General features: G+C 57.7%; 1 protein-coding gene and 2 long non-coding RNA genes across 7 annotated transcripts; 2 read left to right on the top strand and 1 right to left on the bottom strand.

Moving 5' to 3' along the window:
* Positions 1-274: 274 nt before the first annotated feature.
* On the top strand, positions 275-22406 carry LOC311426204 (dual specificity tyrosine-phosphorylation-regulated kinase 1B-like; the record flags this gene model as incomplete). Its single annotated transcript, XM_084502401.1, has 10 exons — positions 275-453; positions 2922-3034; positions 5974-6093; positions 9278-9466; positions 11683-11830; positions 13101-13387; positions 15567-15713; positions 17178-17318; positions 20907-21210; positions 22189-22406. Coding segments are annotated over exons 2-10 (1608 nt in total), but the record flags the coding sequence as incomplete, so codon positions are not given.
* On the bottom strand, positions 17482-20561 carry LOC311426209. 5 transcript variants are annotated; one of them, XR_014686617.1, is made up of 5 exons: positions 20467-20561; positions 20115-20375; positions 19800-19964; positions 18378-19507; positions 17482-17507 (listed from the first exon to the last, which is right to left on the bottom strand). It is a non-coding gene; the product is annotated as an uncharacterized lncRNA (long non-coding RNA). The 5 variants fall into 5 exon arrangements; XR_014686618.1 differs by lacking the exon at positions 17482-17507 and having other exon boundaries at positions 18010-19507; XR_014686619.1 differs by lacking the exon at positions 17482-17507 and having other exon boundaries at positions 18010-19619; positions 19860-19964.
* On the top strand, positions 21231-21732 carry LOC311426210. The gene is made up of 2 exons (XR_014686622.1): positions 21231-21505; positions 21586-21732. It is a non-coding gene; the product is annotated as an uncharacterized lncRNA (long non-coding RNA).
* Positions 22407-24078: the final 1672 nt, after the last annotated feature.

The raw sequence follows: 24078 nt of genomic DNA, 5'->3' as shown, positions 1-24078 counted from the left end.
GGGGTAGTGAGGGACACTGCGCATGCGCTGATCGATCAGCTGGGCGGTTACCCCGATGGGAGGGGGAGTAGGGATGCGACGCGCATGCGCACACCGACCGTGAGGGCGGCTACCCCAAGCTGGGCGGCGTCAGAGGCGTCACCGCGCACGCGCGCGCCGCGCAGGGGGGCGGGCCCTCCCCCTCCCCTTGGGCGTATCCCCCCGCCGTCCCCGCCGCCCATTGGCCGAACCGGCCGGCGCGGGGGCGTGGCCGCGCGTGCGCCCGAGGGGCGGCGGCGGCGGTTTGTTGTGGCCGCCATTTTGTGTGGCCTGGGCCTGGGGAACCCCCCGCGGCGCCGCCGCCGCCGCCTCCGGAGCCTCCTCCCCTCCCCCCCCCCCCCCCAACCCGGCCCCGGGCCTCCGGGCCCCGGCCTCCGCCCGCTCCAGCGCCGCTGCCGCCGCCGCCGCCTGCAGGTGAGGGGTTGGGGCCTGTTGGTGGTGGGGGGGGGGCTGCAAGGCCCGGGTGGGGCCTGGGGGGTGGGAGAGGGGGGGGTGGGGTCGGTGTGGGGGGGAGCTGGGACCAGTATGGGGCTGGTAGGGACCAGTATGGGGGGCTAAGACCAGTATAGGGACCAGTAAGGGGGGCTAGGGACCAGTATGGGGGCTTAAGACCAGTGTAGGGACCAGTATGGGGCCGGTAGAGACCAGTATGAGGGGGTAAGACCAGTATAGGGGCCAGTAAGGGGGGCTAAGGACCAGTATGGGGCTGGTAGGGACCAGTATGGGGGGCTAAGACCAGTATAGGGACCAGTAAGGGGGGGTAGGGACCAGTATGGGGCTGGTAGGGACCAGTATGGGGGCTTAAGACCAGTATAGGGACCAGTATGGGGCCGGTAGGGACCAGTATGAGGGGGTAAGACCAGTATAGGGACCAGTATGGGGTGCTAAGACCAGTATAGGGACCAGTAAGGGGGGCTAGGGACCAGTATGGGGCCGGTAGGGGCCAGTATGGGGTCCTAAAACCAGTATAGGGGCCTCCGGAGCAGTACAGGGACCAGTATGGGGGTCTCAGGACCAGTAAGGGGAGCCCAAGTGCGTTATGGGGGTCCGGGAACCAGTATGGACCAGTATGAGGATGCTAGGACCAGTATGGGGGGGGCAAGGACCAGTATGAGGGGCTCCAGGACCAGTACAGGGGCCTCAGGACCAGTATGGGGGGGCAAGGGCCTGTATGGGGACCAATATGGGGGTCCCAAGACCAGTATAGGGTCACCAAGACCAGTATGGAGACCCTAAGACCAGTACCAGGGGCCTTGGGACCAGTATGGGACCCCCCTAATAGCAGTGGGGTGCGTTTGGTACTGGGAGAGATTGTCAAGTTCCAGTACGGCTCTCCCAGTTTGTCCCAGTATGACCTTCCCAGTCTTCCCAGTTACAAGTATAACCCTCCCAGTTCCAGTACAACCCCCCCAGTCCCCTCCCAGTTGCCCCCTACCCCATCCCAGTCCTTCCCAGTTGCCCCCAGTCCCTCCCAGTCCCCCCTACCCCCTCCCAGTTGCCCCCAGTCCCCTCCCCATCCCTCATACTGGTCCATACTGGGGCAATTAAACCCTCCTCCCCCCCAGGGGGGTGTTCAGGCTCTAATTACCCCCGGGGGGGGGGCAAATTTGGGGGGAGGAGGGGCTTTAATTACCCCCCCGGGGGGCAATTCCCCCCCCCCTCAGCCCCTCCCCTGGGGTATTTAGGGAGGGGAGGGGGGAGCGGCTCGGCGGGCTCCCGGCTTAGCGACAGGGCCGCCGGCTCCCTATTGGCTGGCGGCGGGGGCGGCCGACCAATGGGGAGCCTGTTGCCATGGCGGGACGGGGAGGCGCGGCGACGCCGCCGGAGTGCGCGGTCCTAGCGCCCGCCGCCCGCCCGCGGGTTCACCCTGGGCCCTACTGATGGCCAGAAATCGGCATTATTCACCCCAAAAAGAAGACAGGGGGGTATTCGTTGTGTGTGTTCACTCTGGACCCTAATGATGGCCAGAAACTGGTCTTATACACCCCACAAAGAAGACAGTGGGGTATTTTTTGAGTCTGTTCACTCTGGACCCTACTGATGACCAAAAATCGGCCTTATCCACCCCAAAATTTCATCCTGGGGCATTTTTTGGTGTGTGTTCACTCTTGACCCTACTGATGACCAGAAATTGGCCTTATTCACCCCAAAAAGAAGATGGGGAAGTATTCGTTGAGTCTGTTCACTCTGGACCCTACTGATTGCCAAAAATCAGCCTTATCCACCCCAAAACACCATCCTGGGGCATTTTTTTGTTCCCGTTCACTCTGGACCCTACTGATGGCCAAAAATCAGCTTTATCCACCCCAAAAAGAAGACAGTGGGGTATTTTTTGAGTCTGTTCACTCTGGACCCTACTGATGACCAAAAATCAGCTTTATCCACCCCAAAACACCATCCTGGGGCATTTTTTGGTGTGTGTTCACTCTGGACCCTACTGATGACCAAAAATTGGCCTTATTCACCCCAAAAAGAAGACAGGGGAGCATTCGTTGAGTCTGTTCACTCTGGACCCTACTGATTGCCAAAAATCAGCTTTATCCACCCCAAAACACCATCCTGGGGCATTTTTTTGTGTGTGTTCACTCTGGACCCTACTGATGGCCAAAAATCAGCTTTATCCACCCCAAAAATTCATCCCAGGGTGTTTTTTTTGTTTGTGTTCACTCTGGACCCTACTGATGACCAAAAATCGGCCTTATCCACCCCAAAACACCACCCTGGCGCATTTTTTTTATCCCGTTCACTCTGAACCCTACTGACGCCCACCCCCTAACCCCATCCTTTTCGGGACCACCGTAGCAGGGGATAGGCAGGACCGGGGACCCCCCCGACCCCCAAATCACCCCTTTTCTCTCTTTTTTTCCCCCAAAACCCCACAGGTGGCGGCAGCAGCGCAGGATGCCCGGGGCCGGGCCCCTCGCCCCGCTCTGAGCCCACCATGTCGGGCCATGCCCCCTTCGCCAGCCTCCAGCCCATGGCCGAGCACCCCCAGGTAGGTCGGGGAGCGACCCCAAAAAGCTCGAAATTCACCCCAAATCCCAGCCCGGTGTCTGGTGGGGTCTAGACCACACTGGGATCACACTGGTCAGCCCGTAGCTCACTGGGATGCCCCCAAATCGGCCATAAAGCCCCCTTGGGGTCACCAGTTCGCCCATAAAGGCTACTGGGACCCCTCCCAGTTACCCCATAAATCCCATTCTCTCCCCAGTTACCCCATAAAGCCCATTGGGATCCCCCAATTCCCCCAAAAAGCCCACTGGGATGCCCCAAATCGGCCATAAAGCCCCCTTGGGGTCACCAGTTCGCCCATAAAGGCTACTGGGAGCCCTCCCAGTTATCCCATAAATCCCATTATCCCCCCCAGTTAACCCATAAAGCCCATTGGGACCCCCCAGTTCACCCCAATTCCCCCATAAAGCCTACTGGGACCCCCCAGTTCCCCCAAAAAGCCCACTGGGATGCCCCAAATAGGCCATAAAGCGCCCTTGGGGTCACCAGTTGGCCCATAAAGCCTACTGGGACCCCTCCCAGTTACCCCATAAATCCCATTCTCTCCCCCAGTTACCCCATAAAGCCCATTGGGATCCCCCAGTTCTCCCATAAAAGTTATTAACCCCCCAGTTCACCCAATTCCCCCAAAAAGCCCACTGGGATGCCCCAAATCCCCCATAAAGCCCCCTTGGGGTCACCAGTTCGCCCATAAACCCCACTGGGACCCCTCCCAGTTACCCCATAAAGCCCATTGGGATCCCCCAGTTTCCCCATAAAAGTTATTACGCCCCCAGTTCACCCCAATTCCCCCATAAAGCCTACTGGGACCCCCCAGTTCCCCCAAAAAGCCCACTGGGATGCCCCCAAATCCCCCATAAAGTGCCCTTGGGGTCACCAGTTTGCCCATAAAGCCCACTGGGATCCCTCCCAGTTACCCCATAAATCCCATTCTCTCCCCCAGTTACCCCATAAAGCCCGTTGGGATCCCCCAGTTCCCCCATAAAGTCCCCATAAAGCCCCCAAATCCCCCATAAAGTGCCCTTGGGGTCACCAGTTCGCCCATAAAGCCCACTGGGACCCCTCCCAGTTACCCCATAAATCCCATTCTCTCCCCCAGTTAACCCATAAAGCCCACTGGGAGCCCCCCCAGTTACCCCATAAAGCCCATTGAGATCTCCCAGTTTCCCCATAAAAGTTATTACGCCCCCAGTTCACCCCAATTCCCCAATAAAGCCCCCTGGAACCCCCCAAATCCCCCATAAAGCCCCCTTGGGGTCACCAGTTCCCCCATAAAGCCAACTGGGACCCCTCCCAGTTACCCCATAAATCCCATTCTCCCCCCCAGTTACCCCATAAAGCCCATTGGGACCCCCCAGTTCACCCCAATTCCCCCATAAAGCCTCCTGGGACCCCCCCAGTTAACCCCAATTCCCCATAAACCCCACTGGGACCCCCCCAAATCCCATAAATCCCCCTGGGACCACCCAATTCACCCCAAATCCCCCCAAACTCCCCTAAATCCCCCTATAAATCCCACTAGGACCCCCCCAAATCCCCCATAAATCCCATTGCCACCCCCCAGTTCACCCCAAATCCCCCATAAACCCCACTGGGACCCCCCGAAATCCCCCTGGGACCCCCAATTCACCCTAAATCCCCCCCAAACTCCCCTAAATCCCCCTATAAATCCCACTGCCCCCCCCCAAATCCCCCATAAATCCCATTGCCCCCCCCAAATCCCCCTTAAACCCCCCTAAACCCCCCTTAAACCCCCCCCAAATCCCCCTAAATCCCCCCAACCTCCCCCCAAATCCCCCCTAAACCCCCCTAAATCCCCCCCAACCCCCCCCAAATCCCCCCTAAACCCCCTTAACGCCCCCCAAACACCCCCAAATCCCCCCTAAATCCCCCTTAAACCCCCCCAAATCCCCCTAAACCCCCCTTAAACCCCCCCAAATCCCCTAAATCCCCTCCAAACCTCCCCGAAATCCCCCCTAAACCCCCCTTAAACCCCCCCCAAATCCCCCTAAATCCCCTCCAAACCTCCCCCAAATCCCCCCTAAACCTCCCCAAACCCCCCCAAACTCCCCCAAATCCCCCCCAAATCCCCCTTAAACCCCCCCAAATCCCCCCTAAGCCCCCCTTAAACCCCCCCAAATCCCCTAAACCCCCCTTAAACCCCCCCAAATCCCCCCAAACCCCCCCCAAACACCCCCAAATCCCCCCTAGGCCCCCCTTAAACCCCCCCAAATCCCCTAAATCCCCCCCAAACCTCCCCCAAATCCCCCCCAAACCCCCCCAAATCCCCCCCAACCCCCCCCAAATTCCCCTAAACCCCCCCAAATCCCCCCCAAACCCCCCCAACTCCCCCCTAAACCCCCCTTAAACCCCCCCAAATCCCCCTAAATCCCCCCAACCTCCCCCCAAATCCCCCCTAAACCCCCCTAAACCCCCCCAAACCCCCCCAAATCCCCCTAAATCCCCCCCAAATCCCCCCCAACCCCCCGCTAAACCCCCCCAAATCCCCCCCAAACTCCCCCAAATCCCCCCCAACCCCCCCCCAAATCCCCCCTAACCCCCCCCCAAACACCCCTAAATCCCCCCAACCCCCCCCAAATCCCCCCTAAACCCCCTTAACCCCCCCCAAACACCCCCAAATCCCCCCTAAATCCCCCTTAAACCCCCCCAAATCCCCTAAATCCCCTCCAAACCTCCCCCAAATCCCCCCTAAACCCCCCCCAAACCCCCCCAAATCCCCCCTAAACCCCCCCAAATCCCCCCCAACCTCCCCCAAATCCCCCCTAAATCCCCCCTTAAACCCCCCCAAACCCCCCTAAACCCCCCCAAATCCCCCCCATTCCCCTCCCCTTTTTTTGGGGGGGGGTCTCAGGAGTCCCCTCCCCTTCCCCCACCCCAAAAATTTTTGTGCCCCCCCCCCAGATCCTGCCGGAGCTGAGCCTGCTGCAGCGCCGAATCCCCCTGAGCTTTCGGGACGCCGGCAGCGCCCCCCTGCGCAAGCTCTCCGTCGACCTCATCAAGACCTACAAGCACATCAATGAGGTGGGGGGGGCACCCATGGGTGCTGCTCGGCCGGGGGGGGCACCCATGGGTGCTGGTTTATCGGGGGGGGCACCCACGGGTGTGATTTGGGGTGTGGGGGCACCGATGTGTTCCCATCCCAATGGGGAAGGTTCGGGTTGGGGGGCACCCATGGGTGCTGCTTGGGTGGGGGGCACCCATGGGTGCTGGTTTGTTGGGGGGGCACCCACGGGTGTGATTTGGGGTCTGGGGGCACCCACGGGTGTTATTTAGGGCCGAGAGTGCTTCTGTTTGGGGGGCACCCATGGGTGCTGCTTGGGTGTGTGGGCACCCATGGGTGCTGCTTGGGTGGGGGGGGCACCCATGGGTGCTGGTTTATCGGGGGGGGCACCCACGGGTGTTATTTGGGGGAAGGGGGCACCCATGAGTGTTATTTAGGGCTGGGGGTGTTCCGTTCCTATAGGGGTAGGTTCTGGGTGGGGAGCACCCATGGGTGCTGCTCGGCCGGGGGAGCACCCATGGGTGCTGGTTTATTTGGGGGGGGCACCCAAGAGTGTTATTTGGGGTCTGGGGGCACCCATGGGTGTTATTTAGGGTTGGGGGTGCTCCCATCCTAATGGGGAAAGTTCTGGTTGGGGGGCACCCATGGGTGCTGTTTGGGTGGGGGGGCACCCACGGGTGCTGGTTTATCAGGGGGGCACCCACGGGTGTGATTTGGGGTCTGGGGGCACCCATGGGTGTTATTTAGGGCCAGGGGTCCTCCCTTCCAAAAGGGGAAGGTTCTGTTTGGGGGGCACCCATGGGTGCTGCTTGGGTGGGGGGGCACCCATGGGTGCTGGTTTATCGGGGGGGGCACCCATGGGTGTGATTTGGGGTCTGGGACACCCATGGGTGCTATTTAGGGCCGTGGACACCCGTGCCATCCGTCAACCTTAAGACCTACAAGCACATCAGTGAGCTGGGGGGGGCACCCATGGGTGCTGCTCGGCCGGGGGGGGCACCCATGGGTGCTGGTTTATCGGGGGGGGGCACCCACAGGTGTGATTTGGGGTCACGGGGCACCGATGTGTTCCCATCCCAATGGGGAAGGTTCTGGCTGGGGAGCACCCATGGGTGCTGCTTGGGTGGGGGGGCACCCTTGGGTGCTGGTTTATCGGGGGGGGCGCCCACAGGTGTGATTTGGGGTCTGGGGGCACCCATAGGTGTTATTTGGGGTGTGGGGGCGCTCTTATGTTCTCATCCCAATGGGGAAGGTTCTTTTTGGGGGGCACCCATGGGTGCTGTTTGGGTGGGGGGGGCACCCATGGCTGCTGGTTTATCGGGGGGGGCACCCATGGGTGTGATTTGGGGTCAGGGGGCACCTACAGGTGTTATTTAGGGTTGGGGGTGCTCCCATCCTAATGGGGAAGGTTCGGGTTGGGGGGCACCCATGGGTACTGTTCGGGTGGGGGGGGCACCCATGGGTGCTGCTTTATCGGGGGGGGCGCCCACCGATGTGATTTGGGGTCTGGGGGCACCCATAGGTGTTATTTAGGGCCGAGGATGCTTCTGGTTGGGGGGCACCCATGGGTGATGTTTGGGTGGGGGAGCACCCATGGGTGCTGGTTTATTTGGGGGGGGCACCCAAGAGTGTTATTTGGGGTCAGGGGGCACCCATGGGTGTTATTTAGGGCCGGGGGTGCTCCCTTCCTAAAGGGGTAGGTTCTGGGTGGGGAGCACCCATGGGTGCTGTTTGGGTAGGGGGGCACCCATGGGTGCTGGTTTATCAGGGGGGCACCCATGGGTGTGATTTGGGGTCTGGGGGCACCCACGGGTGTTATTTAGGGCCGAGGGTGCTTCTGGTTGGGGGGCACCCATGGGTGCTGTTTGGGTGGGGGGGCACCCACGGGTGCTGGTTTATCAGGGGGGCACCCACGGGTGTGATTTGGGGTCTGGGGGCACCCATGGGTGTTATTTAGGGCCAGGGGTCCTCCCTTCCAAAAGGGGAAGGTTCTGTTTGGGGGGCACCCATGGGTGCTGCTTGGGTGGGGGGGCACCCATGGGTGCTGGTTTATCGGGGGGGGCACCCATGGGTGTGATTTGGGGTCTGGGACACCCATGGGTGCTATTTAGGGCCGGGGGCACCCGTGCCATCTGTCAACCTTAAGACCTACAAGCACATCAATGAGGTGGGGGGGGCACCCATGGGTGCTGCTCGGCCGGGGGGGGCACCCATGGGTGCTGGTTTATCAGGGGGGGCACCCACGGGTGTGATTTGGGGTCAGGGGGCACCGATGTGTTCCCATCCCAATGGGGAAGGTTCGGGTTGGGGGGCACCCATGGGTGCTGTTTGGGTGGGGGGGCACCCATGGGTGCTGGTTTATTGGGGGGGGCACCCACCGATGTGATTTGGGGTCTGGGGGCACCCATAGGTGTTATTTAGGGCCGAGGATGCTTCTGGTTGGGGGGCACCCATGGGTGTTGCTTGGGTGGGGGGGCACCCATGGGTGCTGTTTGGGTGTGGGGGCACCCATGGGTGCTGGTTTATCAGGGGGGCACCCACAGGTGTGATTTGGGGTCAGGGGGCACCCTTGGGTGTTATTTAGGGCCGGGGGTGCTCCCTTCCTAAAGGGGTAGGTTCTGGGTGGGGGGCACCCATGGGTGCTGTTTTTTTTTTTGGGGGGGGAGCTGTTTTTTTTTTTGCCCCCCTCCCCCATCCTCCCCCATCCCCTATCACCCTCCCACTCCCCCAAACCCTCCCCAAACCCCCCTCAAACCCCCCAAACCCCCCCAAAACCCCCTTTAACGCCCCCCCCCAAATTCCCTACCCCCTTTAACACCCCCCCGGCCCCCCCCCATTTTCTTTTGCCCCCCACATGCCCCCCCACCCCTCGTCCTCCCCCATCCCCACTCCCCCAAACCCTCCCCAAACCTCCCCAAAACCCCCTTTAACCTCCCCAAATCCCCCCCAAAACCTCCCCAAACCCCCCCAAAACCCCCTTTAACGCCCCCCCCTCAAATTTTCTACCCCTTTTAATGCCCCCCCGGTCCCCCCCCATCTTCTTTTGCCCCCCCCCATTTTTCCATGTTCCCCCAAACCCTCCCCAAAACCCCCTTTAACCTCCCCAAATCCCCTCAAAACCCCCCAAACCTCCCCAAAACCCCCCAAACCCCCCCAAAACCCCCTTTAACCCCCCCCAAATTTTTTTCCGCGCCCCCCCCCCAGGTTTACTACGCCAAGAAGAAGCGGCGGGCGCAGCAGGTCCCCCCCGAGGACTCGAGCACCAAGAAGGAGCGGCGGGTGCTCAACGAGGGCTACGACGACGACAACTACGACTACATCGTGCGCAGCGGCGAGCGCTGGCTCGACCGCTACGAGATCGACTCCCTCATCGGCAAGGGATCCTTCGGGCAGGTCTGGGACCGACCCCAAAAGATTGGGGGGGCAACGTTTAGGGGGGTGCCGGGGGGGTCGCGGCGTCCTTGGGGTCGCCAGAGGGTCCCCAGGGCTTTCCGAGCACGTTTCGGGGCTCAAATCCTTTGGGTTTGGTCCTTTTGGTGCTCTTAAAGGTCTCTGGGATTCCCAACACCATCTTTGGGGTCTCCCCAGAGCATCTACCAGGACCCTAAAAGATTGTGGGGTCATCGTTAGGGGGGGTTCCAGGGGATTTGTGGTGTCCTGGGGGTCCCCAGGGCTTTCCGAGCACGTTTTGGGGTCTTAAATCCCTTGGGTTTGGTCCTTGGGGTGCCCCTATAACCTTTAGGGTCGCCCTCACTATTTTTGGGATCCCCTCCAGATCCTCTACCAGGATCCTAAAAGATTCTGGGGTCAGAGTTAGGGGGGGTCGCGGTGTCCTTGGGGTCGCCAGAGGGTCCCCGGGGCTTTCCGAGCACGTTTTGGGGTCTTAAATCCCTTGGGTTTGGTCCTTGGGGTGCTCCTACAGGTCCCTGGGGTCTCCCCGCTATCTTTAGGATCCTTTCCAAATTCTCTACTAGGATCCTAAAGGCTTTTGGGGTCAGAGTTAGGGGGGGTTCTGGGGGGTTCGTGGCGTCCTGGGGGTCCCCGGGGCTTTCCGAGCAGGTTTTGGGTCTTAAATCCCTTGGGTTTGGTTCTTGGGGTGCTCCTATAATCTTTAGGGTCACTCTCACTATCTTTGGGGTCTCCATTGGGACCCCAAAAGATTGGGGGGGCAACATTTAGGGGGGTGCCGGGGGGGTTCGCGGCGTCCTTGGGGTCGCCAGAGGGTCCCCAGGGCTTCCCGAGCACCTTTAGGGTCTCGAATCCTTTGGGTTTGGTCCTTGGGGTGCATTTCCCCCCCCCCCCAAAAAAAACATTTCACCCCCAAAACCCCCCTTTCCCCCCCAAAAAAAAACATTTTCCCCCCCAAAACTCCCCTTTCCCCCCCAAAAAACCCCTATTTCCTCGCAAAAATCTCCTTTTTCCCCCCCAAAAACCCCCATTTCCCCGCCAAAAACCCCCATTTCCCCCCCCAAAAAAAGCCATTTCCACTCCCCAACCCCCCCCCCATTTCCCCCTCAAAACCCCCATTTCCCCCAAAAAAAAACCCTCTTTCCCCCAAAAAAACTCCAATTTCCTCCCCCAAAACCCCCGTTTTCCCCCCAAAACCCCCATATCCCCTTCCCAAAACCCCCATTTCCCCCCCAAAAAAAAACATTTCCCCTTCCAAAAACCCCAATTTCCCCCCCCAAAACCCCTCTTTCCCTCAAAAAAAACCAAACCTTTCCCCCCCCCAAAAAAAAACATTTCCCCTTCCCAAAACCCCCCTTTCCACCTCCAAAAAAACGCATTTCCCCCCCAAAAAAAACATTTGCCCCCTGAAACCCTCCTTTCTCCCCCGAAATCCCCATTTCTCCCCCCAAAACCCCTCTTTACCCCAAAATAACTCCCATTTCCTCTCCCAAAACCCCCCTTTTCCCCAAGAAAAACCATTTTCCCCCCCAAGAAAAACCATTTTCCCCCCCAAGAAAAACCATTTTCCCCCCCAAGAAAAACCATTTTCCCCCCCAAGAAAAACCATTTTCCCCCCCAAAAAAAACCATTTTCCCCCCCCAAAAAAACCATTTTCCCCCCCCAAAAAAACCATTTCCCCCCCCCAAAAAAAAACCATTTTCCCCCCCAAAAAAAACCATTTTCCCCCCCAAAAAAAACCATTTTCCCCCCCAAAAAAAACCATTTTCCCCCCCAAAAAAAACCATTTTCCCCCCCCAAAAAAAACCATTTTCCCCCCCCAAAAAAAACCATTTTCCCCCCCCAAAAAAAACCATTTTCCCCCCCCAAAAAAACCATTTTCCCCCCCCAAAAAAACCATTTTCCCCCCCCAAAAAAAACCATTTTCCCCCCCCAAAAAAAACCATTTTCCCCCCCCAAAAAAAACCATTTTCCCCCCAAAAAAAACCATTTTCGTTCCCAAAACCCCCATTTCCCCCCCCTCCAAAAAAAAATTCCATTCCCCAAAACCCCTTTCCCCCCAAAAAACTGTATTTTCCCCCCCAAAACCCCCATTTCCCCCCCAAAACCCCCATTTCCCCCCCAAAACTCCCCATTTCCCCCCCAAAACCCCTTTTTCTCCCCAAAACCCCCCAAATTAACATTTTTCCCCCCCCCCCCAGGTGGTCAAAGCCTACGACCACCAGGACCAGGAGTGGGTGGCCATCAAAATCATCAAAAACAAGAAAGCTTTCCTCAACCAGGCGCAGATCGAGCTGCGCCTCCTCGAGCTGATGAACCAGCACGACACCGAGATGAAGTACTACATCGGTGAGAAAAACCCCAAAAAAAACCTTTTTTAATTTTTTTTGGGGGCCCATCGGAAAAAAAACCATCCCCAAACATCACTTTTTTAATCCGCTCCCCAAAATCCCTTTATTTCTAATGCCTTTCCCTAAAAATCTTATTTTTATTATTTTTTTTTCATCCAACCCCAAAAGCCTCGTTCCTTTCTGATGCCCCCCCACACAAAAAAACACAAAAACAAACAAAAAAACAAACAAAAAACTTTATTTTTTTTTAATATGCACCCGAAATCCCCTTTTTTTCCTGGTTTCCCCTTAAAAAACTCTTTTTTTTTTCTTAATCCACATCCCCAAAAATGCTTTTATTTCCAATGCTTCTCCCCCAAAAACAATTTTGTTTTTTCTTAATCCGCACCCAAAATCCCTCTTTTTTTCCTGGTTTCCCCCTAAAACCCTTTTTTTTGTTTTTTTAAAACCCTTTTTTTTGGTTTTTTTTTTTGTTTTTTTTTTTGTAATCCACCCCTGAAAAAAAATAAATTTTATTTCTGATGCTTCTCTCCCCAAAACCTTTTTTTTTTTTTTTTTTTTCAATCTCTGCACCCAAAAAAAAAAATTTCACTTCCGCTACCTGCGATAAAAACCCTCATTTTTTCTAAATTACCCTAAAGCCCCCTTTTTTTCCTGGTTTCCCACTAAACCTTTTTTTTTTTTTTTAATCCGCTAAACCTTTTTTTTTTTTTTTGTAATCCACCCCTGAAAAAAAATAAATTTTATTTCTGATGCTTCTCTCCCCAAAAACCTTTATTTTTTTTCAATCTCCGCACCCCAAAAACAAAATTTAACTTCCGCTACCTCCGATAAAAACCCTCATTTTTTCTAAATTTACCCCAAAACCCCCTTTTTTTCCTGGTTTCCCCCTAAACCTTTTTTTTTTTTTTTTTTAATTCACCTCCCCAAAAATGCTTTTATTTCCAATGCTTCTCCCCCAGAAACAATTTTGTTTTTTCTTAATCCACACCCAAAATCCCTCTTTTTTTCCTGGTTTCCCCCTAAAACCCTTTTTTTTGTTTTTTTAAAACCCTTTTTTTTGTTTTTTTTTTTTTTTGTTTTTTTTTTTGTAATCCACCCCTGAAAAAAAATAAATTTTATTTCTGATGCTTCTCTCCCCAAAAACCTTTATTTTTTTTCAATCTCCGCACCCCAAAAACAAAATTTCACTTCCCCTACCTCCGATAAAAACCCTCATTTTTTCTAAATTTACCCCAAAACCCCCTTATTTTTATTTTTTTTTCCAGTCCACCTGAAGCGCCACTTCATGTTCCGCAACCACCTGTGCCTGGCCTTCGAGCTGCTCTCCTACAACCTCTACGACCTCCTGCGCAACACCAATTTCCGCGGCGTCTCCCTCAACCTCACCCGCAAGTTCGCCCAGCAGCTCTGCACCGCCCTCCTCTTCCTCGCCACCCCCGAGCTCAGCATCATCCACTGCGACCTCAAGCCCGAGAACATCCTCCTCTGCAACCCCAAGCGCAGCGCCATCAAGATCGTCGACTTCGGCAGCTCCTGCCAGCTGGGGCAGAGGGTGAGTGGCCACGCCCACTTTTTTTTTGGAAGCCACGCCCACTTGTAAACCACGCCCCTAGTTGGTTTGGACCCACCCAAAAAGGTTTTGGTCCCACCCATAACAGTTTTGGGGAAGGATGCTGTGAGAAAGGGTTCAACCCAAGGTAGGTTTTCAGGTCTGAAAGATAAACCACGCCCCATTTCAAAGCCACGCCCACTCCTAAGCCACGCCCACTTTGCTTTGGTCCCGCCCAAAAAAGTTTTAGTCCCGCCCCAAAAGGTTTTGGGGAAGGATGCTGTGAGCGTGGGTTCAACCCCAGGTAGGTTTTCAGGTCTGAAAGCTAAGCCACGCCCCCTTTTAAAGCCCCACCCACTCTTAAGCCACGCCCACATTGGTTTGGACACGCCCCTTTGGTTTGGTCCCGCCCACAAAGCTTTTGGCCCCACCCCAAAAGGTTTTGGGGAAGGATAAATTGGGGATGGGTTCAACCCAAGTAGGTTTTCAGGTCTGAAAGCTAAACCACGCCCACTTTTGAAGCCACGCCCACTCTTAAACCACGCCCACTTTGCTTTGGTCCCGCCCAAAAAGGTTTTGGCCCCACCCATAATGTTTTTGGGCAAGGATGCTCAAAGGATGGGTTCAGTCCCAGGTAGGTTTTCAGGTTGGAAAGCTAAGCCACGCCCATTTTTAAGCTCCGCCCACTTTTAAGCCACGCCCACTTTCGTTTGGCCACGCCCCTTTGGTTGGGACCCGCCCCCTTTTGTTTTGGCCCCACCCCAAAAGGTTTGGGGGAAGGATGCTGTGAGAATGGGTTCAGCCCCAGGTAGGTTTTTCACGTTGGAAAGCTAAGCCACGCCCATTTTTAAGCCACGCCCTCTTTAGGTCACGCCCACTTTCGTTTTGGCCACACCCACAATTGGTTTGGCCCCACCCCTAAGGGTTTTGGGGAAGGACACATTGGGGATGGGTCCAACCCAAGTAGGTTTTCAGGTCTGAAAGCTAAACCACGCCCACTTTTGAAGCCACGCCCACTCGTAAGCCACGCCCCTAATTGGTTGGGACCCGCCCCCTTTTGTTTTGGCCCCGCCCCAAAAGGTTTTGGGGAAGGATGCTGTGAAAATGGGTCCAGCCCCAGGTAGGTTTTTAGGTCCAAAAGCTAAACCACGCCCACTTTTAAAGCCACGCCCACTTTAGGCCACGCCCCCCAATTGGTTTGGCCCCGCCCACAAAAGGGTTAGGCCCCGCCCCCAAGGGCTGAACCCCAGGTGGGTGTGGGGAGGAGGGGGGCCAGGCCACGCCCCCAAATGGGTTCAGCCACGCCCACCCAGGGCCTAAGCCACGCCCCCAAGGGCTAAGCCACGCCCACAGACAACAGCTGGGTTTTAAGCCCCGCCCCCAGGTGATTAAGCTCTGCCCCCTGGCATAAGGCCCGCCCCTTCTTAAAGGCACACGCACCCCAATATTTACCTGGCACCTCCTCACCCTGTTAGGAGCCAAGCCCCGCCCCCTCCATTATTGACCACGCCCCTTTGTAAGTGGCCACGCCCCTCACGACGTGGCCACGCCCCTTCAGAAACCGACCACGCCCCTTTTTAAAGACACATGCACCCCCAATATTTACCCTGTGCTTCCCCACCCTGGTAAGAGCCAAGCCCCGCCCCCAGGGACATAACCCCGCCCCCTCCATAATAAACCACGCCCCTCCACACATGGCCACGCCCCTCATGAAGTTTGCCACGCCCCTTTTAAAGAGACACACGCCCAAAAATTTACCTAGCACCTTCCCACCCCAGTAGGAGCCAAACCCTACCCCCAAGGGCATAACTCCGCCTCCTACATAATTAACCACGCCCCTCCACTAATGGACACGCCCCTCGCAACGTGGCCACGCCCCTTTTTAAAGACACACGCACCCCTAAAATTTACCCAGCACCTTTCCACCCTGGTAAGAGCCAAGCACCGCCCCCAGGGACATAACCCCGCCCCCTCCATGATTAACCACGCCCTTCCACTAGTTTCCACGCCCCCTCATAAACTGACCACACCCCTTTTTAAAGAGATATGCACCCCAATATTTACCCTGTGCCTCCCCACCCTGGTAGGACCCAACCCCCGCCCTCTTGGCATCCAAACCCCGCCCCCTGGGCTTAGCCCCGCCCCCTCCTGCTCTAAGCCCCGCCCCTCCGCCCTCCCCCAGATCTACCAGTACATCCAGAGCCGCTTCTACCGCTCGCCCGAGGTGCTGCTGGGGCTGCCCTACGACCTGGCCATCGACATGTGGTCGCTGGGCTGCATCCTGGTGGAGATGCACACCGGGGAGCCCCTCTTCAGCGGCTCCAACGAGGTGGGCGGGGCCTAGGGAAGGGGGCGGGGCTTGTGGGGAGAGGGGGAGGGGCCTAATGGGGGGTTGGGGCTCAGGGGAAGGGAGAGGGAGGCGGGTGAATTGGGTGCACTGGCCCTTTAAGGAGGTAGGTGGGGTTTTGGAAGGGGGCGGGGCTTGTGGGGAGAGAGGGAGGGGCCTAATGGGGGAGGGGGAGGAGTTTGGGGCTCAGGGAGGTGTTCAGGGGAAGGGAGAGGGAGGCAGGTGAATTGGGTGCACTGGCCCTTTAAGGGGGTGGGTGGGGTCAGGGGAGGGGGCGGGGCTTGTGGGGAGAGAGGGAGGGGCTTAATGGGGGAGGGGGGGGAGTTTGGGGCTCGGGGAGGGGCTCGGGGGAAGGGAGAGGGGGGTGGGTGAATTGGGTGCGCTGGCCCTTTAAGGGGGTGGGTGGGGTTTGGGGAGGGGGCGGGGCCTCATGGGAGGGGGCGTGGTTAGGATCCAAGTGGTGTGGGCGGGGCTTACAGGGGGCGGGGCTTCGCTGGGGATGAGGGCCCCTCCCCTCCAAGGGGGTCATGGGGGTGGGCGGGGCTTGGGGTCATGGGCGGGGCTTGGGGGTGATGGGAGGGGCTTGGGGTAATGGGAGGGGCTTGGAGGGGCGGGGCTAAAGGGACCCGGCGCCTCCCGGGGCATGCTGGGAGTTGTAGTCCTGGGGAGGGGAGGGGCTTTTGGTGCCCTCCTGGTGGGGGGAGGACCCCGGGGGTGTCCCCATTGGGGTCAGGGTGGCCTCAGGGACCCCAAAGATGTCCCTAAAAGGGTCGGGGGGGCCTTGGGGACCCCAAAGATGTCCCTAAAAGGGTCAGGGGGGCCTTGGGGACGTCCCCAGTAGGGTCAGGGTGGCCTCAGTGACCCCAAAGATGTCCCTTAAAGGGTTGGGGGGGGCTCAGGGATGTCCCCAATAGGGTCAGGGTGGCCCCAGTGACCCCAAAGATGTCCCTAAAAGGGTCAGAGTGGCCTTGGGGACATCTCCAATAGGGTCAGGGTGGCCTCAGTGACCCCAAAGATGTCCCTTAAAGGGTCTGGGGGTCTTGGGGACGTCCCCAATAGGGTCAGGGTGGCCTCTTGGACCCCAAAGACGTCCCTAAAAGGGTCGGGGTGGCCTTGGGGACATCCCCAATAGGATCAGGGTGACATTGGGGACCCTGGGGACATCCCCAATAGGGTCAGGGTGGCCTCAGTGACCCCAAAGACATCCCTTAAAGGCTCAGGGGAGGCTTGGGGACATCCCCAGTAGGGTCAGGGTCACCTTGGGGACATCCCAATAGGGTCAGGGTGGCCTCAGTGACCCCAAAGATGTCCCTTAAAGGGTTGGGGGGGCCTCAGGGACCCCAAAGACGTCCCTTAAAGGGTTGGGGTGGTCCCAGGGTGGCCGGGGGGGGGGACACGAAGGGGGAGGGGCCCTTGGGGACACCCTTGTCCCCCCGTTGTCCCCAGGCTGACCAGATGAACCGCATCGTGGAGGTGCTGGGGCTGCCGCCCCCCCACATGCTGGAGCAGGCCCCAAAAGCCCGCAAATACTTCGAGAAGCTGCCCGAGGGCGGCTGGGCCCTCAAGAGGAACAAGGAGACCAAGAAGGTGAGCGGGAGGCTTCCCAGTGCCTCCCAGTACGGCCCAGTTAGGTCCTCCTGGCTGCCCAGTACCTCCCCGTAGCTCCTAAAGGTGTCCCAGTATGGCCCAGTTGATTTTCAGAGCTTCCCAAGATCCACTCGTTGCTTTTTGGAGGTGTTTCAGGTCATCCCAGTACCTCCCAGTATGGCCCAGTAGCTCCTTGAGGCTTCCCAGTATGTCCCAGTAGGTCCTCGAGGCTTCCCAGTACTGCCCCGTAGCTCCTAAAGGTCTCCCAGTATGGCCCAGTTGGCTTTTAGGGCTTCCCAAGATTCACTCATTGCTTTTTGGAGGTGTTTCAGGGTATCCCAGTGCCTCCCAGTATGTCCCAGTACCTCCTAGAGGCTTCCCAGTACGTCCCAGTAGCTCCTCGAGGCTGCCCAGGACCATCCCATAGCTCCTAAAGGTCTCCCAGTATGGCCCAGTTGGCTTTTAGGGCTTCCCAAGATTCACTCATTGCTTTTTGGAGGTGTTTCAGGGTATCCCAGTGCCTCCCAGTATGTCCCAGTACCTCCTAGAGGCTTCCCAGTACGTCCCAGTAGCTCCTCGAGGCTGCCCAGGACCATCCCATAGCTCCTAAAGGTCTCCCAGTATGGCCCAGTTGGCTTTTAGGGCTTCCCAAAATCCACTCATTGCTTTTTGGAGGTGTTTCAGGGTATCCCAGTGCTTCCCAGTATGTCCCAGTAGCTCCTTGAGGCTTCCCAGTATGTCCCAGTAGCTCCTCAAGGCTTCCCAGTACCGCCCTGTAGCTCCTCAAGGTCTCCCAGTATGGCCCAGTTGGCTTTTAGGGCTTCCCAAAATCCATTCATTGCTTTTTGGAGGTGTTTCAGGGCATCCCAGTACCTCCCAGTAGCCTCTCAAGGCTTCCCAGTATGTCCCAGTAGGTCCTCCAGGCTGCCCAGTACCACCTGGTAGCTCCTCAAGGTCTCCCAGTATGGCCCAGTTGACTTTTAGGGCTTCCCAAAATCCACTGGTTGCTTTTTGGAGGTGTTTCAGGGCATCCCAGTGCTTCCCAGTATGGCCCAGTACCTCCTAGAGGCTTCCCAGTGCCTCCCAGTACGGCCCAGTTAGGTCCTCCAGGCTGCCCAGGACCGCCCAGTAGCTCCTAGAGGTCTCCCAGTATGGCCCAGTTTATTTTTAGAGCTTCCCAAAATCCACTCGTTGCTTTTTAGAGGCGTTTCAGGGCATCCCAGTGCCTCCCAGTATGGCCCAGTAACTCCTTGAGGCTTCCCAGTACCGTCCGGTAGCTCCACAAGGTCTCCCAGTATGACCCAGTTGATCTTAAGATCTTTCTGGGATCCATTCATGGCTTTTTGGAGGTGCTTCAGGGCATCCCAGTTGCTCCCAGTATGGCCCAGTAGCTCCTCAAGGGTTCCCAGTATGGCCCAGTAGCTCTTCAAGGGTTCCCAGTACCTCCTCAAGGCTTCCCAGTATGGCCCAGTTGCCCTTCAGGGCCTCCCAGTGCCCCTTCAGAGCTCACTGGCATCCCCTTGGTACCTCCCAGTATATCCCAGTGCCCCTGCAGCGTGTCCCAGTGCCTCCCAGTATAGCCCAGTAGCCAGCAAATGTATCCCCAGTATTGCCCCAAACCCTTGAGTTTCCCCCAAAAAGACCACCCCAATCTTTCCAGACCTCCCACAAACCCCTCAAATTCCCCCAAAGATTCCCAAAAACCTCAATTCTCCCCCAAAGACCCCAAAACCCTTTAAATTTCCCCAAAGATTCCCAAAAACCTCAATTCTCCCGCAAAGACCCCAAAACCCTTTAAATTCCCCCCAAAGACCGCCCCAAACCTCTCAATTATCCCCCAAAGACCCCAAAACCTTGAAATCCCCCCAAAGACCACCCCAAACCCCTCAATTCTCCCCCAAAGACCCCAAAACCTTGAAATCCCCCCAAAGACCACCCCAAACCCCTCAATTCTCCCCCAAAGACCCCAAAACCCTTTAAATCCCCCCAAAGACCACCCCAAACCCCTCAATTCTCCCCCAAAGACCCCAAAACCCTTTAAATCCCCCCAAAGACCACCCCAAACCCCTCAATTCTCCCCCAAAGACCCCAAAACCCTTTAAATTCCCCCCAAAGACCACCCCAAACCCCTCAATTCTCCCCCAAAGACCCCAAAACCCTTTAAATTCCCCCAAAAGACCACCCCAACCCTCTCAGATCTCTCCAAAGACCCCAAAATCCCCCAAAAGACCACCCCAACCCCTCCAAATCTCCCCCAAAGACCCCAAACCCTTTAAATTGCCCCAAAATTCCACCCCAACCCTCTCAGATCTCCCCAAAGCCCCCAAACCCCTCAAATCTCCCCCAAAGCCCCCCCAAACCCTTTAAATTCCCCCAAAATTCCACCCCAACCCCTCAAATCTCCCCAAAGCCCCCCAAAACCCTTTAAATCCCCCCAAAACACCACCTCAACCCTCTCAGATCTCCCTAAAGACCCCAAACCCCTCAAATCTCCCCCAAAGACCCCAAACCCTTTAAATTGCCCCAAAATTCCACCCCAACCCCTCAAATCTCCCCAAAGCCCCCCAAACCCTTTAAATCCCCCCAAAAGACCACCCCAACTTCTCCAAAGCCCCCCAAACCCTTTAAATCCCCCCAAAACACCACCTCAACCCTCTCAGCTCTCCCCAAAGACCCCAACCCTCTCAGATCTCCCCCAAAGACCCCAAACCCTTTAAATTCCCCCAAAATTCCACCCCAACCCCTCAAATCTCCCCCAAAGACCCCAAACCCTTTAAATTGCCCCCAAAAGACCACCCCAACCCTCTCAGATCTCCCCAAAGACCTCAAAATCCCCCAAAAGACCACCCCAACCCCTCAAATCTCCCCCAAAGCCCCCCAAAACCCTTTAAATCCCCCCAAAACACCACCCCAACCCTCTCAGCTCTCCCCCAAAGACCCCAAACCCTTGAAATTGCCCCAAAATTCCACCCCAACCCCTCAAATCTCCCCAAAGCCCCCCAAACCCTTTAAATCCCCCCAAAAGACCACCCCAACTTCTCCAAAGACCCCAAAACCCTTTAAATTACCCAAAAGACCACCCCAACCCCTCCAAATCTCCCCCAAAGACCCCCCAAACCCCTCAAATCTCCCCAAAGCCCCCCAAAACCCTTTAAATCCCCCAAAACACCACCCCAACCCCCTCAGCTCTCCCCACAGCCCCCCAAACCCCTCAAACCCCCCGAAAAACCCCCCAAAACCCCCTTCAGGTCCCCCCCAAACCCCCCCTAAACCCCCCAAAAACCTCCCCCCCTCCCCTCCCCCTCCCCCTACCCCAGCCCTGACGCCCCGCCGTTCCCCCTTCCCCCTTTTTTTTTTGTTTTTTTTCCCTTTTTCTCTTTTTTTTCCCCTTTTTTTTGTTTTTTTTTTTATTTTTTTTTCCTCCCCCTCCTCTCTCCCCTCTTCCCCCGCACCCCCATTCTTTTTCCTCTCGCCCCCCGCCCCCCTTTTCTCCTCCTCCTTCCCCCACCCCACCCTCCACCCCGTCCCCCCGATCCCCCCGTCCCCGTCCCCGTCCCCCCCCCCCCCCCCCCACGGACCTTTCCCCAGGAATACAAAGTCCCGGGGACGCGGCGGCTCCACGAGGTGCTGGGGGTTGAAAACGGGGGGCCGGGGGGCCGGCGAGCGGGCGAGCAGGGCCACTCGCCCTCCGACTACCTGAAGTTCAAGGACCTGGTGTTGCGCATGTTGGACTACGAACCCCGGAGCCGCATCACCCCCTTCTACGCGCTGCAGCACAACTTCTTCAAGAAGACCAGCGACGAAGGCACCAACACCAGCAACAGCACCTCCACCAGCCCCGCCATGGAGCACAGCCACAGCACCAGCACCGCCAGTTCGGTCTCCAGTTCGGGTACTGGTCGGGTTCTCGGGTGCGGTGAGGGCGGGGGTTGACGTGGGTTTGGGGTTGCGCGCGGTGGGGTGGTGGTCTCGGGGTGGGGTGGCAGCAAAATGTGGGTGTGGGGCTTCATCTTCTTCGTGTTCTACATGATTTGGGTTCCTTGGGACTCCAAGGTGCCCCAAAACGTGGTTGTGGGGTTTGATCGTCTCCATGTCCTACGTGATTTGGGTTCCTTGAGCCACCAAGGTTCCCCAAAACACGTCTAGACTCCATGTCCTACGTGATTTGGGTTCCTTGGGACTCCAAGGTGCCCCAAAACGTGGTTGTGGGGCTTGATCTTCTCCATAATTCACATCCTACATGATTTGGGTTCCTTGAGCCACCAAGGTTCCCCAAAACGTGTCCAGGATCCACGTCCTACATCGTTTGGGTTCCTTGGGACTCCAAGGTGCCCCAAAACATGGTCATGGGGCTTCATCTTCTCCATATCCTACATGATTTGGGTTCCTTGAGCCACCAAGGTTCCCCAAAACATGTCTAGACTCCATGTCCCTGGGGCTGATGTCCCCGTGGTTGACGTCCCCATTGTTGACGACCCCATGGTTGACATCCCCATGGTCATTGTCCCCATGGTCAATGTCCCCATGCTTGACGACTCCATAGTTGACGTCCCCATGGTTGACATCCCCATCGTTGACGTCCCCATGGTTGATGACCCCATAGATGATGACCCCATGGCTGACGTCCCCATGGTTGACGACCCCATGGTTGATGTCCCCATGGTCATTGTCCCCATAGTTGACGTCCCCATAGTTGACGTCCCCATAGTTGACATCCCCCATCCCAACCCCACCCCCCCACCCATACCTTTCCCCTCTCCCTCCCCCCACCCTACTGTCCCCACGCTGACCCCCGCTGCCGCCCCACCTCCTCGGGGACACCCCGGTGGCCGATGTCACCCCCACCCCAACCCCCGTGTCCCCCTCCTAGGTGGCTCCAGTGGCTCGTCCAATGACAACCGCAGCTACCGCTACAGCAACCGCTACTACGGGAGCGCGGCCCCCGCGCACACCGACTATGAGATGCAGAGCCCCCAGGTACGCCCCCCCCGGGTGGGGGCACCCATGGGTGCTCCCCCTTCCCCCCGCCCACCCAGGGGACATTTCGGGTGGGTGACGCGGACCTCAGGGGTGGCCCGGTCCCAGAAGGTTGGGAATTGGGGTTCCCCTTGGGGGATTTTTTTTGGGGGGGGGGGTTTATGGATTTCCTTGGCCGTGGTGGCACCTTGGGGACCTCCTTTTGGGGTCCTCCATGGCCGTGGTGGCACCTTGGGGACCTCCTTTTGGGGTCCTCCATGGCCGTGGTGGCACCTTGGGGACCTCCTTTTGGGGTCCTCCATGGCCGTGGTGGCACCTTGGGGACCTCCTTTTGGGGTCCTCCTTGGCCGTGGTGGCACCTTGGGGACCTCCTTTTGGGGTCCTCCATGGCCGTGGTGGCACCTTGGGGACCTCCTTTTGGGGTCCTCCATGGCCGTGGTGGCACCTTGGGGACCTCCTTTTGGGGTCCTCCATAGCCGTGGTGGCACCTTGGGGACCTCCTTTTGGGGTCCTCCATGGCCATGGTGGCACCTTGGGGACCTCCTTTTGGGGTCCTCCATGGCCGTGGTGGCACCTTGGGGACCTCCTTTTGGGGTCCTCCATGGCCGTGGTGGCACCTTGGGGACCTCCTTTTGGGGTCCTCCATAGCCGTGGTGGCACCTTGGGGACCTCCTTTTGGGGTCCTCCATGGCCATGGTGGCACCTTGGGGACCTCCTTTTGGGGTCCTCCATGGCCGTGGTGGCACCTTGGGGACCTCCTTTTGGGGTCCTCCATGGCCGTGGTGGCACCTTGGGGACCTCCTTTTGGGGTCCTCCATGGCCGTGGTGGCACCTTGGGGACCTCCTTTTGGGGTCCTCCATGGCCGTGGTGGCACCTTGGGGACCTCCTTTTGGGGTCCTCCATGGCCGTGGTGGCACCTTGGGGACCTCCTTTTGGGGTCCTCCATGGCCGTGGTGGCACCTTGGGGACCTCCTTTTGGGGTCCTCCATGGCCGTGGTGGCACCTTGGGGACCTCCTTTTGGGGTCCTCCATGGCCGTGGTGGCACCTTGGGGACCTCCTTTTGGGGTCCTCCGTGGCCGTGGTGGCACCTTGGGGACCTCCTTTTGGGGTCCTCCATGGCCGTGGTGGCACCTTGGGGACCTCCTTTTGGGGTCCTCCATGGCCGTGGTGGCACCTTGGGGACCTCCTTTTGGGGTCCTCCTTTTGGGGTTCTCCCTGATCGTGGGGGCACCCTGGGGACCCCATGGCCAAGGGACACCCATGGCCAGCCACAAGGTAGGACCCCATAACCACGTGCCCACCACCCCAGGGACCCCATAACCGTGTGTCCCCCACTTTGGGGACCCCAAAACCATAAATGGTGACCCTGGAGACCCCATAACCACTGTCCTCACATTGGGGACCCCAAAACCACCAAATGGTGACCCTGGGGACCCCATAACCACTTGTCCCCACATTGGGGACCCCAAAACGACAAGGTGAGGACCTTGGGGACCCCATAACCACCTGTCCCCACCCTGGGGACCCCAAAATCACAAGGTAGGGACTTTGGGGACCCCAAAACCATAAATGGTGACCCTGGGGACCCCATAACCATGTGTGGGATCACCTTGGGGACCCCATAACCAGTAGGTAGGGACCTTGGGGACCCCAAAACCATAAATGGTGACCCCAGGGACCCCATAACCACCTGACCCCACATTGGGGACCCCATAACCACCTGCCCACCATCCCGGGGACCCCATAACCAGTAGGTAGGGAACTGGGGACCCCAAAGCCAT

Source organism: Aythya ferina (assembly GCF_964211825.1).
Source record: "Aythya ferina genome assembly, chromosome: 39".
Lineage (NCBI taxonomy): Eukaryota > Metazoa > Chordata > Aves > Anseriformes > Anatidae > Aythya > Aythya ferina.
This window is presented reverse-complemented; position numbering and strand designations above follow the sequence as displayed.